This window comes from Choloepus didactylus, chromosome 2 (assembly GCF_015220235.1).
Source record: "Choloepus didactylus isolate mChoDid1 chromosome 2, mChoDid1.pri, whole genome shotgun sequence".
Classification (NCBI taxonomy): Eukaryota; Metazoa; Chordata; class Mammalia; order Pilosa; family Megalonychidae; genus Choloepus; species Choloepus didactylus.
The window spans coordinates 197364272-197381403 of record NC_051308.1 but is presented as its reverse complement, the minus strand read 5'-3'; the positions used below and the strand labels follow the sequence as shown (position 1 = coordinate 197381403).

At 42.1% G+C, this 17132-nt stretch overlaps 1 protein-coding gene across 1 annotated transcript in view; it reads right to left on the bottom strand.

Moving 5' to 3' along the window:
- Positions 1-6686: 6686 nt before the first annotated feature.
- The window catches only part of FAF1 (Fas associated factor 1), a 618418-nt gene continuing 607972 nt past the window's right edge, over positions 6687-17132 (bottom strand). The window contains exon 19 of the mRNA XM_037827260.1: positions 6687-6944. Coding sequence (XP_037683188.1) covers positions 6861-6944 — 84 coding nt within the window. The 3' untranslated portion in view covers positions 6687-6860. The remainder of the gene's footprint in view (positions 6945-17132) is intronic.

Genomic DNA, 17132 nt, shown 5'->3' with positions numbered 1-17132 from the left:
ATGGGGATGGGCCTATCATGGTCCAGAGGGGGAGACTTCTGTGCAAACAATCACAATAATGGGATAAGTGCAAACAGACAAGGGGATTAGAAAAGGCCCCTAACCTGTCCTGGGGGTTCCCGAAGGCTCTCTGGAGGAGAGTGGAGTGGAGAGATAGACTGAACTCTGGAGCTAAATTGCCTGTGTTGGAGTCCTGGCTCCTTGGTTTACTAGCTGTGTGACCTTGGGCAAATTACAAATTACATAACCTCTTTGTGCCTCAGTTTGCTCACCAAAAAGTGGGGATAATAATAGCTCCTACTTTATAGGGTTGTTGTGAAGAGTAAATGAGTAATAAAAGTAAAGTACTTAGTGCCTGGCATACAATAAATATGTTCACTGTATTATCAACTGTGCCAGATTCATGCTGAGGGGTAAAACACCAAGACACACAGACCCTACCCTTATGGATTTATACCTTAAGCAAAATGGGAGCCGAGTTTGAAGCACAAGTTGCCTCTTTTCTAAGGAGAGTTTGAGAAGAGCAGAGGGCTAGGAAAGGAATTTAGGGGGTGCTGACATTTAACAGGCAGGCAGAGCAGGAAAACCTTGCATAGGGGACAGAGAGCGATCCATTAGAAAGAGGTGAGAGGAAAACTAGGGACGTGCAGTCTTCTAGAAGGCAAGGGGGAAAGGGAAGAGTGTGAGAATTTTTATTATAGTCCATTATCTATGGGTTGGAAGTTAGAGCTACTGAAGCAGTTTGGGTAGGGGCACCTCATCTACGAGGGAAAACAGATCAGGCATGAGCATTGGGCACAGATCAAAAGTGGAAGCCCAGTCCCTTTCTCTACCAGCTGTGTGTCTCTGGGAGAGTGACATAATTTCTCTGAACCTCGGTTTTCTTAGCTGTAAAATAGCGATTAATAGTGCCAACCACAGAGTAATTCTAAAAGTGGCCGGGAAGGACTGAATTTATAAAGCCCCAAGCATTGTGCTGGGCTTGCCTAGGTACTCCACACCACTTTCTTTACTTTCTTTCTTTCCTCAGCAGCTCCAGGTGGTTTTGCTCCGGCTCCAATTAATTAACTGCTTCAGTAACCACTGCTGCATGACTGCTATGTACCAGACCCCGGGCTGGCTCTGGAAATAAGCAGATGATTGAGTGCTGGTCTGTGCCCTCAAAATGTTCTCAGATAAGCTAGAGGTTAGAGTTGGAGGTGTCCACCTTATTAATACATGGGCATCATTATTTCTTTAAATTCAGTTAAAAATAAGTCCAGCAAAATTACTGCATGCTTACTATGTATGAGGCATTTGGCTAGGCCTTGAGGATATGAAGTGACCCAGACCCCTTGGAAAGCTCAGTCTGTGGGAGTACAAACAAGCTGAGAGAGCTATAGTTCAGAATGACCCTGGGCTATGAAAAGGGCAGCAGCGGGGGCAGAAGACGTACAGCACAGGCACCTGATCTGAAGGGTATGTGGAGGGTGTGGCCATGGTCAGGGAAACCATCCCGGAGGAAATGAAGCCTGAACTGAAAGTGAAGGATGGATGAGTGGTAGGATGGAAGGGCTCTCAGGACAGAGGGAATAGAATGTGCAAGGCCCAGAAGTGACAGGAAGCTGGTGCTTTCAAGTAACTGCAGGTAGCTTAGGATGTGTGGCAGGATGGGAAGGGATTTGGCGCTAGATCACAGGGATTTTAAAAGCCAAGTCAAGAGTGTGGATTCTATTCTGGCAGCAGTGGGAAGCCTTTGAGGAGTTTATAACAGGGGGGTGATATGGTGAGGAAGGTGTTTTAGAAAGTTCATTGTGGCAGCTGTGGGGAGACTGGTTTAGCAGAGAAGGGACTGGAGAAAGGGAAATCAGTTAGGATATGATTTTATAGCCCAGGTGAGAGATGAGAAAAGTCTGAAGGGAAGACATGGCAGTGGAGAAAAAGGATGAAGGAGCAGAGAATGGAGTTTAGAAATGTTAAAGAGGTAGAAGCAATAGAATCCTTTTTAAATAACTGCATGTGTTTAAAAAGAAAAAACTGCTTAAATTCTGTCTCCTGACACATTTCTGCAAAACACTAGTACTAAGAACTCTTGGGGAAAGAGTCATTTCGGATAGATGAGTTTTTTTATAAGAATGTGGCTTTACCCCACTTAGAATCTACCAATACCTCTGAAGTGTCAATATTGCAATCATTTGAAATATTTTGGTAACATGTCACACTTTCCTTGGAGGCAGCACTGCATTGTCAAACATGGCAAGGGTTGGCAAGGGTTTTGGAGTCAAATGTCTGGGTCCAAAACTCTGCTCTGCTCTTTATTTGTTGTGGGGCTCAAGCAAGTCCCTTTACCTCTGAATCTGTTGCCTTTTCAAAATGGGGTTAAGATCACTTACCTGGCAGAGATGTTGTGAATTTAATGAGGTAATGTCTGTAATGTTTTGAGCACAGTACTGGACATGTCCTAAATGCTCAACAGGTTAGTCTGCCTTTCTCGTTTCTCCTTCCCATGATGCTCCAGGCTTTTCCTTAGGGACACTGGTAACACAGTGACACTTTATGCAGGGCTCTTTAACCTGTCTCTGAAAGGCCTTAGAACTGTGCTCCTGGACTTCTTGTGTCTGCTTTTCTATGTCCTCCACCATAAACTGCCAACTCTCACAGCTGTCATTATCCCACTCTTTTCCTATAATAATCTCATAAATTTGCAGACCGGATAACAACTGTTGTTTTACATTGATTCATTTAAAGTTCACAAAGCCTTATCAACCAGGTACTATTATCACACTTCTTAGCTAAAAAGCTGTGGCATTAAGTGACACCCCCCTCCCCCAGAGGGCAAACTGCTGCTAAGTGGAGGAGTGGGCTTGGATCCAGGCAATATGGCTCCAGATGCTGTGCTCATAATCACACATTATACCATCTCTCAAAACTGAGAATCACAACTAATAGATAGTATACAAAAGTTAAGACTGGAGATCAAGACTCTTTTGTTGGTATATCTTTTCAGATCAAACTTTAAAATACAGCAGAGAGGCAATATATGGCTGGGTGGGGTTGTTACAGATCATCTTCTAAAGCAGATTATCTGAGACAAGGGAGAAATAGTAAATGCGGGGAGGGAGGGAAAGGTTCAAGACAAGAAAGCCTAGTTGATGCATCTCATCCTCTTTAGAGCCTACATCTTTCTTTTAGGCAAAAATATGCCTTGGTACAGAGAATGAACAGGACGGACCAGATTCATCCTCCTAAATAATCTGACTTTTTGCATGATGGGGAATCTGATGAATATAGATACTCCTTCCAGAAAAAGTACACATTTAGCTTTTTTTTTTTTTTAAACACAATTTTTGGGGAGTCCAAGATTCATTCTTGGACATGAAACTTAGAGATTCTTTACATAAGAGCAGTGGGCCTGAAAATCAGAAACCAGGGTTTGAAGAACAAATGATTATGCTACCTTTGCACGGTCAGGGTACCGCAGCCATTAAACATGTCACTGGGCAAGGTTTGAATCCTTACTCTTCTACAGACAAGCTGGGTGACTTTAGCCCTCTGAGCCCCATATGCAAACTTGGAATGATCATCTCTGCCTGGCTTCCTTCACAACACTGGCCTGTGCTGGTGAGTGTGGAAGATGTGGTAAATTGCAAAGGGCTGTATAAATGTTGTCAGGATCAAGGTTCAACCTGGAAGATACCAACATCTCTAGAATTTGTTTTTGTGTGTTTGTGAGGATCTCCCTCCCTCCAAGAATGTTTAAAAGGATCTAATGAGATAATGCATTGTGAAAGTGTTGCACAGACTATAAAAGGCAATGCTTATGTGAATTATTCCGGCACTGTGTTTAGGACTTTATGTCCTGCACACTTGTAGGATCCAGATCTGGATGGTTGCACGGCTGAAGGGGGTGGTAGAAGTATGTCAATTAGTGAATCGGCTAATGGAGACAATTAATACCCTCTTCCACATCCAAATGAAAAACTTCCAGGTTTTGGGAGAAATCTTTCAGAACACTGCAACCTGTTTAAAACTTATCCCACTGACCAGCACCCTGAGGCCAGCATGTCTAGCTTTCGGGAGTAGTAATTTTAATAAAACTGCAAACATGTTTTATGATTCTAATGTCACCAAGGAAAAATTTATGAAAGGCTAAATACTATTCACCTATGTTAAAACATAAAGATTCCATAAAAGATGCCCTTACCCAACTCTGACCTTGGATGCTTACAATTCAGAGATGAACACTGGCATGTCCCATAAAACTAATGATGCCAGAGCATGACAAAATCCCAAGCCAGAAACCTCCAAAAAAATGCATTTCTGAGAGGCAATGAGAAACTGACAATACTTCCTTAAATCTTCAAACTAATGCTACAACTGTAATGGGGGGATGACAAGTAGCCCTGGAGCTTCACCGTAAACAGCTGGGCATAAGAACATCAAATATTCTGCTTGACTACTCACTGCATCTGGAAGCAGGGATGTAAAGCCTAAGGAAGTCTAACAACAAGTGGAAGAATTGCAAAGGACACTGCTATTTTTGTGGTGACAGTAAGTCAATGTATAATGAACTTATACAAGTCATTTTCATATTGTGCTTGTATGAAGTTTTACAACTGCTTTGGCCTCCTGTTCCAGAGTTCAGTAGACCAGAACGTCATGAGTGAACAGTGACACTTAGCTGAGGCCTTTCCCAGCCATAGGGCTTAGAGGTCTCTCTCTTCATCAGAGGATTTTATGGGGCTGGGCAGGCCAGACCGAGAAGGGAGAAGCAGCTTCCAGGACAGGGTTAGAAAGTGTGTGCCAACTTCATACACACTTAAGTCAAATATAATGATTTTCATGAAATTGGTTTCAAAGTAAATTCTATATTGTTAGGATACAGAAGTGAAGGTGATTGGGAGGGAACAACATGATGAAGTTACACCCAAATCATTTGGAACAGGTTAAACATGAAAGTGAATTCAGAGTCCCTTCTCTCAACCCCCACCCACACCCCTGCTGCAGATCGTGTAAGGCCTGAGTTCAGGGCTGCAGCTTCTTCACAGCAGGTACAGAACAAGGTCTACCTGAAAGAATTAGAGCTAGTGTTCTAGTGCATCTGTCACATTGGAAATGACTGTCTAGTAACACCCCACTAGGTTAGGGATGTAGCAGTGGGTCTGGAGAGAAAGTGCTCAGACTAAACTCTTTCCACAATGGGTCTCCCTTCCTTTCAGCTTCCCTGAATGCTCCCTTGGGTCAGAGAAGGCCCTTACCTGGGTAGACATATCACTAGTCTGTTAGGAGCATATCCCTTCTAAGAGTGTTCAGGGGAGGTTCCTGGTTGCAGCATCAGAAAAAAGACACAAGTTGGAATTTTCCTGGCCAATGCCCACTACTGGGTAAAGGGGAAATGACCAGGCGTATCTCCAGCTGCAGTTAGAGTCTTCTGAGACCCCTTGGCTGGGAAGCAGAGAAAAAAACCCAGCACTTAAGACTCTTTTGGACGAGTACAAAATGTCAAACTCAGGATCTCAACTCCTAAGATAAAGATCACAGGAGACACAAAAACAGATATAGAGAAACATTTCTAGACTAAAAAGAAATCATTGCTTGTGGAGGTATAAATAGTGCTTCCACGAACTAGACCCAAAACCCACAGATTAACAAAAATCCACATTTACAATTCGAATCTCAAATTATTGTAAGTAGGCTCAAGCAACACATGTCTTCTGAGCTGAGCTCCCAAGCTTGCTCTCTTAAATATGTGAAGTCTGAATTTTCAGCCATAGGATGAGACCCCTTTCATTTGAAATGGGAGTCCAATCTAATATTAAAACATCAGAAGAATGAAAAGCTCTGCTTGGTGGGACACGAATTAAGCCTTTGGAGGAAGTTCTTATTATAGCTGGGCTCAGAGTCCATGGGCAGCTGCTCAGATTTTGGTGATAGACAAGGTGCTTAAATCACCAGTGACAAGGTCCAAATGTGTGATGGAGTAGAGGGAGAGAAAAGCAGGAGAGAATTGTGTTCAGTGTACACTGATGGACCAGCAACTTGGGAGCTGGTATCCATGAGGCTCTAACAGCCAAAAATGCAAACCTAACAGCAGTTTCCTGCAGCTGGGCCAGATACCGAAGTCTTTGTACTAGTCCTCTCTTCATGCTATCTTGACATTCACATTGTGTGTTTGAGCAGTTTCCCACGCTGCAATACAACAGCAAGTATCTCCTAGATGGAACCTGGAGACCCAAGGCAGCAGCAGTAAATAAGTATCTTGTGTATGTGTCAAATGCAATCCTCAGAACATTACATCTTATCAAAGAAGTCAGAAAGTATCAACAAAAATGATACTTTTTTCCTCCTACAACAAAGTTTAATCTCCATGGTGAGAATGTCCTGTTTTACTTTTCTCCTGTCTTTTAAAATTAGGTGACAAAGTAGAAATCCAGCATGAAAATAAAAAGGCAGAGGTGTGTGAGCCCTGGCTCAATGAGACATATCAAATACATAGCATCCTGGCATCAAAGGACAGACAAAACTGTCCTAGACACTGTGTGGAGAAGATGGGCACTGGAGAGGTAAAAATTCAACTTATTGATCACTCACACTTGAACAGTGTATTAGTCATTGAACAAGGGCAAGGTGAAGGAGTTAGGGGAGGGTGACAGAGTTGTAATTCTCTATGTAATGAGGGTTGGAAACATATACTCGTGGATGGGAAATTTTAAGTAGCTATGTTTATTATTACTTTTTTTTTCCCAGCAATCTTGCAAGAGGCAGAATTGTGACATTGAATTGAGTGAGACGAGCGTGTTGGGTGGGTTGGCAAGGAGCCCTTCTCTTGACGCAGGCCTCTGGCTTGTCAAGGAATGGCTGGTTCCACCGCTGGGCCATGTTTACTCTTTTGCTTCAAGAAAAAGGGTTTCTTGAGGGAACAGCTTTACCTCCAATAATGATTTATTTGGGTCCAACTGGGTTACCTAGAAAGAAAGAAAACACATACTCAAAGACTGAACAAGCACTATTTTCTCCACATGGCATTCAGATTCTATCTATGTACACTGATTTTGTGCCTACTATGCATTGGCATGATCAGTTTCACATCTATTACCTTATTTGATCCTTAAAATAATCCTGTTTTGTAGGTGGTGTTATTTGCATTTTACAAGTGAGGAAACCTGAGCTCAGAGAGAGGTCAAGGAGACTTGACCTGTTCCTGGGCTGGTGGAAGTCCCTTTCACCCTGCACAGCTCAGCCTGGCCAGCAGCACAGGGGGTCCTCAGGAAAAGGCACCGATTAAACAACCGACATTCCTGAAGAGAGCTCTGCTTGGTTAACTGCTGATGACAGGGATAACTTTTTCTGCTTGGTGGGACACGAATTAAGCCTTTGGGGCTGATCTTCTTGCTAAGCCTACATGTAAGAAACTGTAGAACATCTACTCCACCAGGCCCAAAGATGACTATCTCACCTGATGAGGGTAGGGAAAAAGGATCCCTTGGGAAGCATATCACTATCTCCTTGTTGAGTGGGGATATTTAGTTTAAAAAAATAATTCAACATCGTATTTTAATTTTAGACATTAACGGTCATTATTTTAATTGAAAGTAAAGCTAGTCAAAATCTTGACTCAATGGGATATGCTAATCATACAGGGATCCAAAATTAGGTTTATATCCTCTGAGGGACATGGAAGTTCTCTGAATCTGAGAGTGAGAAAAATAAACAAAATTTTCTTGCTAATCAAAATGGGTCACAAATTTTAAAAAGTTGATAGATACTAGTTTAGTGGAAAGGGCACAGGCTTTGGAACCAGAAAGACTCTGATTTAAATCACAGCTGTGTTGGCTATGAGCTTTGTGGCTCTGGAGTTAGTAGCAATCTTACAGGGTTGATGTGAAGATTAAATGAGAAAATATACATAATTAGCACAGTGTTTGCCACAGAGCAAGTGTTCAATGACGGCCATTGTGTATGTGAGCAATTATAAGGATGGATGGAGACACAGATAAATGGGAGCTCTGAGTGTGCATGATGGGAGGCCAGGGAACCTCCTGTTGGGCCTGAGGTCACTGCTCTGCTGGAAGCAGGAGCTCTGGGCCTGTGAGCAGACTGCAGCACCTGAGGCAGGCAATCTTGTCCACTGCTCAACTCAAGCCATACCTAATGAGATGTCTCTGTTGCCATCTCCTAGCTGGGAGAGCCCCTGGGGCAAAGGCCTCGGAGGCCCAGTGTCACAGGCAGGCTGGCAAGCTGAAGGAGGAACACTATCCTCCGATTGTATACAGATGGAAACTAGTATGCCCAAGAGGGTCATTAAAGAGACACATACACCTCTTGAATCCTCTCTGCTTACAAGGACCCAGTGCAAAGCCCTCTCTACTGATATCTTTTGGGCGATGGGCAGATGGGCAGGCAAGGCGGTAGAGAGGGCCCAGCCTGCTGTCTGTCTTCCAATGCACTGGGGGGCAAGCTGCTGGCAAATGTTTACCTACTTCCCCAATTAACGCACAATACTGCACTGGCTTCTGTCAACAAACAGAGCTATGCTGCCTCTGCTTCTGAATCGTTGGCATTTTCTGCCCAGCTGCTTCCGCTATTGTTCTTAATTAACATGCCAGAGCTCCTCCGGCATCTTCTACTTTGTTATTTGTGGTTTGTAAATATGATGTTTGCTAGGAGAAACCAAAACTATAATAGTGCCCAGAGCTGTGAGTACCGGCAGGAAGATATGCTAGGAAGCCAAAGAGGCTGGCAGGCTGCGGCATCAGCCCCCAGGTTCCATCCACCTTGCCAGGGTTGCCAAACACACAAGTTAAGACGTTCATAAAATCACAACCAGTTTTCACATGAGAAAAATGTGTCCCCCAAAAATTAACCTGCCCACTCACTTTAGTGAGAGAGCTGGAACGTGGGTAGAGGAAACAAATTTCTTAAACACCCATTACATGCCAGGTCCTTTAAATATGTTATCTCATTTAATCCTCACAAGCACGTAAAGTAGGTGGAGATGAGAAAATTGAGGCTGAAAGTGGTTAAGCCACTTGTTTAAGGCCACACGGTTATGCTGTATAGACACATGGTCTTGTCTATACAGCATAATAGTTAAAAGAGTGAAGCCAACCTAGATTCAAATCCCGGCTCCATCACTTACTACCTATGTGAACTTGACGAAGTTATACAACCTGACAGCTTCAGTTTTCCCAAATGTAAGATGGGATAAATAGGTTTCTCCTTTATAGGTCGTGAGGTTAAATGGAATAATGTTGGTGAAGCCTCTGGTACAGTGTCTGAGCTGGTAAAGGCTCAATAGGTGGTGGTCATTACTGGATGGAGCATTGCCTTTGGGTAGAAGCACTTCCTGCTCCAATTTCAAGCTGAAGCTCTTTCCCTGAAGCTTCTCTGGAGCCCAGGACTGCACCAAGCTACCTTTCTTGTTTCCCAACAAGAAAGTTGGGACTGCACCCAACTGCTCGGCAGGATTGCTGCCTGTTCCCTGGTCAGCTAATGCGTGCGGTCTATAGACTCCCTTCTGTAACTTCAGTGGGGCTGTGCCACCAGTGGACTGTTGCAAAGCAAAGATGGCTCTGCTGGGGCTATTCCCTCTGGAGCCCCAGAGCACAGGCAATTTTTTTTTTTTTTCCCTGTGACGGTCACTTCAGACAGGAATTTCAAAGTGAACAATGACTGTCCCTGTTACCATTCTCATCTGCCTGGTAGGGAGGAACCTAAAATCCATGTTCTCTGAGGAATAGCTGAAGATGGGAGATGGCTGCCTGGAGAGAGGGTAATTGGAAGTGGTGGTGTTGCCACTGCTATTGGGATAGGGAAGGGGCTGTATCAGCCTTCCTTGGTCATTTGAGAGCTTGACAAGTAGAAGACAAAGCAGATGTGTTCTGTGCAGCAACAATGGTTAGAACTAGAACTGGTGAGGTAAAATTGCAAAGAAGCAGAACATAGCTGGTCAGAAAGAACTTTTTAACAGAGCAGCAGCAGATGATGTGGCTACTACTACTCCTCTTTTTTTAATTTTCATCCTCCTCCTCCTCTTTTTCATCATCATCATCATCATCATAGCAACAACTGTCATTTATTGAGTACCTACCATGTAGTTGGAGCCATGCTAAACACTTTATATATAGTACCTTAATTAATCCTCACAACAGCCCAGCAAAGTAGGTATTATTATTGTCATTTTACAGATAAAGAAACCATGGGTTATCTTTTCCAAGGCTGCAGAAAGAATATGGTTTCAAACTCAGCTCTGCAAAGCTCCTGATAAACACTATGCTACTGGGCAACCTGTTGACAGGCTGCCTTGGGGAAATGGGAGAGAGGGTGGGATAGGGTGAGTGAACTCTGTTATCCCTAGAAGCACACAAATAGGGGCTTAATTGCAGATTATGATGATGACTATAATCGTTACCATTTTTGAGCTACTTTGTACCAGATACATTCTTAGCACTTTACATTTATAAAATAATTTAATCTTCATAATAACCCTCTGAATTATTATCCCCATTTCACAGATAAGGAAATTGAGCCATGGATAAGATGAAGTAATTTGTCCAAGGTCTCAAAGCTGTTAAGGGCAAAGCCAGAATCTGAATCAAGGCAATCTAGTTGTGATGGTTAAGTTCATATGTCAACTTGGCTAGCTTATATGCTTAGTTGTTTGGCCAAGCAAGCACTGACCTGATTATTACTGTGAGGGTATTTTGTGGATCTAAGTCATTAGTAAATTGATTGTATGTATGACTGATTACATCTACAATCAACTGAGGAGATTGCCTTCAAAAGTCTTATCCAATCAGTTGAAAGCCTCACAAGGAGAACCGATGACTTCAGCTGTCAGAAGGAAGAATTTCCATCTCTACTTCAGCCAGCCAGCTTCTCCTCTGGAATTCATTGAAAACCTTCATCAGCGTTCCCAGCTCTTGGCCTGCCCTGCAGAATTTGGACTTGCCCAGCCCCACAGTCGCGTGAGCCAATTCCTATAATAAATCTCATAATATTTACATAATACATACCCCGTTGGTTCTGTTTCCCTGAAGAACTCAAACACTAGCTTGGGAACCCATGTGTTAAACTACTAGATTATATTGCCAGAGGTGTTGCTGAGAGTGGGGTCCCATAATAGAAAGAGGTTGGATGAGATAATCTTGAGGTTGCTTCTAACCAAGCTTCCAAGATATAAATCTTCATTTTAAGAATGGCAAAAGGTCAAGGATGAGGAAAAAAAACCTGAAATGTTTATAAAATACAAATACAAAAACCCAATCTGAGTTTGTGTTTTGCCATTTACTTGGGACTTTACTGAATTATTGACTCTGTAAATCAACAGAGAAACCCACCCTTTGGGACTCCTTGAGGGAGGAGGGGCATTCTCAGATAAAAGGTATGGCTTGACTTTGTCTATAGTCAGAAAAGGAAAGTCAACCATCTTGACATTTTCTTCATTGTACTTAGGAAAACTGAATGGATATATTTTCCCTTTAAATTAATATTTCAGCAAATTGGCTCTGTGAAACCATGTTTATGTTAGCAAAACTGGGACATGTTCTCTGCCAAACAGAGCTTTCTTTTCTAAATCAATTTTCTTAGTAGTCTGCCCTTTCATATACATCTTATTTCTGTTACTTCCCTGGGCTTCAGTTCTTTTTCTAAAAAGCATAACATTGCTGTTGAGAAAAATGTGAAGCAATGTGATAGGTTCTCATCCTAGACCACACTGAGCGAGTCCCAGAATGTTAGGGTGGGAAAAGCTCCTTAATGCCGAACAATCCAACTGCTTTAGTTCACAGGTGGGAAACTGGAGGCTCAGAGAGGCAACCGACTTGGCCCAGGTCACATGGCTGACTAGTGGCAGATACAGTGCTCCATCCCCAAGTTCCTGACTGCAGTTTTGGTGCTCTTTCTGCCTCATTTTTTTTTGAACCCAAGCATAACTATAATATTACTACTAGGCTGGAAACTATTTGAGGGGAAGAACTGTGTAATGCTAAAAATATTAGTAACGGCAATATTTGTTGTACTTTATAGTTTGCAAGGTATTTATATAAACTAACTCACAATCATGTGGGATAATAAGTATTGTTATTGGCCCTTTTAATTTTATTTAATTTTGCTGAGGTAATGCTATAATTTTAAAACTAAACAAAGGAAAGTCTGGATTTAACTTTTTTCCATATAGAAAAAAAATGCTGTTATATTTCTTTTAGGTTAAGTATGTATTTTAAGAGCCTAAGGGGCAAATGCACTGCAGTAGTATTTGGAAATCATGCCTTGGAAATCAGCCTCACTCTGTGGATGAGAGAATGAGACCCAGAGATTGGGATTGCCTATGATCGCACAGCATAAGTGGTAGAGACAGAATCAGAACACAGGTGTTCTGATTTCAGTTTCTGTATTATTTCCATTGTTAGTCTTCTGCACACTTTAAGTGGCCTAATAGGGTTCTCTTTCACCCCATGAGCTACAGCTCTCAGGTTCAGTGTGTGTATTGGAAAGCAACAAACCACCAAAGGTTTCTCAAAGCGTATTCTTGCTTTTAGACAAAAAATTTGCATTTCTGAAAGTTTCAGCATCTTCAAGGGGAGAAGAGCTCCTGTTGTCAAATTTACTCTAGTATTTGCCTGCTCCATTCTGGGGACAAAACCCACCACTTTCTAGATCATCTGCTGGCAGCCCTGTGAGCAGAGGGAGCCCCGCACAGAATGACCCTCAGGAGCAATCCTCCGTCACACTGGCAGAATATTTACAAGCCTCTTCTAGCTCACATAGAGGCACAAACGCTAGAACCTCGCCCACACCACCAATCCCCACACACTACCATCTCTCTACACAGGTGTGAAAGACAACCAGGTTCCATCCTCTACCTCAGACAGACAGACCACACAGACACCCACAGTAAACTTCCCCAAGCATAAGAAAACCCACTCTTCAGTAACGGATCACCTCCTTCCGAAAGCCTTTCCTCACCTTTCAGCGCTCAGCAAGCTCTTCCTCCTCTGAACTCCTGTGCTGACTGCCAAGGCTGAATGCTATCTAATATTGTTAGGATGTTAAGGACCAAAAGGTATGGATTCCCGTCCTAGCTCTAGCAGTATGAATTTGGAAAGTCACTTTTCTTCTCCAGGTTTTAATTTTTGCATTTGTAAAAATATGAGGGTTAGTGATTCAATGGAGCCAATTGGACTGCTATTGACCTTTGGAAATAGAAACACTTGGGATCATATCCCAGCCCTTAGCCAAGTCATTTAAAAGCTTAGAGCTCCAATTTCCTTCTCCATCAGGTGAAAAGGTTGTAGGGATTGAAATAGCTATCACAGAGCCTGACGCATGGAAGCTATTAGGAGTCAATGCCTTCTTTATGTCTTAATAGATGTCATCTGTATGGTTTGAGCTCCCCAATGGTTGCTGAAAAAGCCAAGTGTGATCTAGGGAGGGAGACTTCAGTTGGATTCTCGGGCAAGTTACTTAACTTTCTGGGTAATGGTTTGTTTATTTATAAAATTGAGGCTTTTTTTGGGGGGGGGGGTCCTCTCTGAATTCTTGTGAGGATTCAATAAGATAAAGCCTATAACCCCCTGCTGGGAGAGAGGGTATTTATTTCACAGTAATGCTTCCACATGGAGGAAACTGAGCTATACTAACACTCCTAGATGCTCTCCCTATTCATCACAAGGAGGGCGAGAAGAGACTTATCTGCTTGGTGAGTTTGGGAGAAGAATCTGAGCTTAGGGCCCTCTTTTCCCATGTCTGGAGCTATCCTCCTCTCTTGCTACAAAGTATAAGAGATTGGGCACAGCAAGTTAAGCTGTATCAAGAACTGAGTGGACAATTCTGTCTAATATAGGGACAAAGAATATATCAGCAAGCCCCTTCTTGGCTGCAGATCCCAACCCACAATCACTGATCCACTTTTTTAGTAACAAAGGTGACATTTTTATCCCCATCTGAGTCCTATGTCTGTATTTCAACTGGTCTTATTCTTGCAACTGGTCTTGAATTAGTTAACTGGAAGAGTATTCTTTAATGGCCCCTAAAACTTTAAATATCCACACTGTACAAAGCAGGAGCTTAAAAAATATGATTTGATATAACTTGATACAAGGGTTACAGTCACTTTTTTCTCAAATTCTGTTTGGCCTTGATTAGAAGATGAGAGACTCACCCAGCCAGGGCATAAATCAATTCTAAGATACATTTCCCATCCACACCATAAAGCCAAAACAAAGCTTACTCTTGAAGAGATGCTTCTTTAAACCCAAGTTATTTGAACACAAAATGAATGTGCTAATAAACTTCCTTCTGAAGAATGTATACATAATAATTATGACTATTATTTTACAGCTCACAAAGCACTATCACATATATTATCTAAACCTCATAGCTATCCTAAGAGATTGGATTCATTTATTCTCATTTTTTTTAATCATCATTTTATTGAGATATATTCACATACCACGCAGTCATACAAAACAAATCGTACTTTCGATTGTTTACAGTACCATTACATAGTTGTACATTCATCACCTAAATCAATCCCTGACACCTTCATTAGCACACACACAAAAATAACAAGAATAATAATTAGAGTGAAAAAGAGCAATTGAAGTAAAAAAGAACACTGGATACCTTTGTCTGTTTGTTTCCTTCCCCTATTTTTCTACTCATCCATCCATAAACTAGACAAAGTGGAGTGTGGTCCTTATGGCTTTCCCAATCCCATTGTCACCCCTCATAAGCTACATTTTTATACAACTGTCTTCGAGATTCATGGGTTCTGGGTTGTAGTTTGATAGTTTCAGGTATCCACCACCAGCTACCCCAATTCTTTAGAACCTAAAAAGGGTTGTCTAAAGTGTGCGTAAGAGTGCCCTCCAGAGTGACCTCTCGGCTCGTTTTGGAATCTCTGCCACTGAAGCTTATTTCATTTCCTTTCACATCCCCCTTTTGGTCAAGAAGATGTTCTCCGTCCCACGATGCCGGGTCTACATTCCTCCCCGGGAGTCATATTCTACGTTGCCAGGGAGATTCACTCCCCTGGGTGTCTGATCCCACGTAGGGGGGAGGGCAGTGATTTCACCTTTCAAGTTGGCTTAGCCAGAGAGAGAGGGCCACATCTGAGCAACAAAGAGGCATTCGGGAGGAGACTCTTAGGCACAAATATAGGGAGGCCTAGCCTCTCCTTTGCAGCAACCGTCTTCCCAAGGGTAAAACTTATGGTAGAGGGCTCAACCCATCAAACCACCAGTCCCCTATGTCTGTGGTCATATTAGCAACCATGGAGGTGGGTTAGGCGAATACCCCTGCACTCTCCACAGGCTCCTCAAGGGGGCACTACATCTTTTTTTTTTCCTTGTTTTTCTTTCTTTTTTTTTTTTTTTTTAACTTTCCCTTCTTCTTTTTTTTTTATCTTCATTTTATTGAGATATATTCACATACCACGCAGTCATACAAAACAAATCGTACTTTCGATTGTTTACAGTACCATTACATAGTGGTACATTCATCACCCAAATCAATCCCTGACACCTTCATTAGCACACACACAAAAATAACAAGAATAATAATTAGAGTGAAAAAGAGCAATTGAAGCAAAAAAGAACACTGGGTACCTTTGTCTGTTTGTTTCCTTCCCCTATTTTTCTACTCATCCATCCCTAAACTAGACAAAGTGGAGTGTGGTCCTTATGGCTTTCCCCATTTATTCTCATTTTTACAGATGAAACACCAAAGCTCAAAAGGGACATTACTTATACAAGTTTATTCAACCAGAAACTGGTAGAGCTCACATATGAAACCATGTCTTCTCACTTCAAATCCTGAGCTCTTTCTCCTCTGAGGCAGCACAAGGGATGCATATGTAAGCTCCTAGATTACAGTGAAATAGATTGTATCTGCTTTTAGTTTTGTTCAAAATTAGCATTTTCTTTGAACTTGGGAGAACAACTAATCTTTTTGGTATTAGTTATCCTTATAGGAAAACATGCATATTAAATATCAGAAGTTTAATAATTATTAATTTCATCACTACAGAAAAATACTATTTATTTGGTGTATTCTAAGTGGCAGGCAACATGTTAGTTCTACATATTATCTCATTAAATAGTTACAACAATCCTATGAGATACGTACTTTTATTATTCTTATTTTATGGATGAAATTCTGAGGCCAAAATAGGTTAAGGGACTTGCCCAAGATTACATAGCTAGGAAAGATAAGGCTAGAATTTGTACCCAGGTTTGCAAGCTTCTGGCATGTATCTGATGAATGCCCTTCACTGCCTGTTAGCCTCTGATCCTACTTTTAAACAGGGACAACTGACATGACTAACTGGCTTTTCCTTTCAGCATAAAGAAAGCAGGCGCTCCACAGCTGTGTCATGGCTCACGTCCCTGTTGTAGTATGAGCTTTGTTGTTCCCCAGAGGAACTCAGGCTCTCTTTTTATTGTCAACTTCTGTTGATGTCTTGGTCCCAAAGGCTAAATGTCCATTTTCTTTAAACACCTTTTGATGAGCTTGGAATCCCTAAAGAGGGCAGTTATACCAACAAAGTATCAGAGGGAGAACCTAAGAGTTGATCTGCTGATGTGGAAGTCTGCTGATTGTGTGCTGTTCAGGGTGCAAAAAGGCTTCATAACTATAAAGTCCTTTGCAAACATAAAGGATTGCTATTATCAATAAGAATAAACTATAACAAAAATGTCAGTTTTAGCTCCTAGCAACTTCTTTACCTTTGCTGCAGGTGGTAACAGAACCCCAAAAGGAATTTTTCATTTAGAAGGGTCCTGCCAGGACCCCCCACTCTTCCCGCTGCAGCTACTCTATGGCTTATCTCCATCACATCTTCCTGTGCAGTTCCTGAGCCTTGAGCCAATCTGTCTCACTGGACCACAGGAAAGAAGTGGCACTGGGGTTAGGGTTCCCAGGAAACAATGACAGATGCTCCTTTTTCTATTACTGAACTGTGATAGAACAAATGGGTGCTAGAGAGTGGGGTTGAGTGGGCTTCTGTAGCTGCAAAGCATAGGGTGCCTACAGGACATTTTTTTTTCCTTGATGACTTTTTTAGGTAGGAAGAAGGGAGAATGAGAGAAATGTTAAAAGAACAAAGGTAGAGAAGACCAAGGTGACAAAGGGATGGAAATTGTGTCTTATAG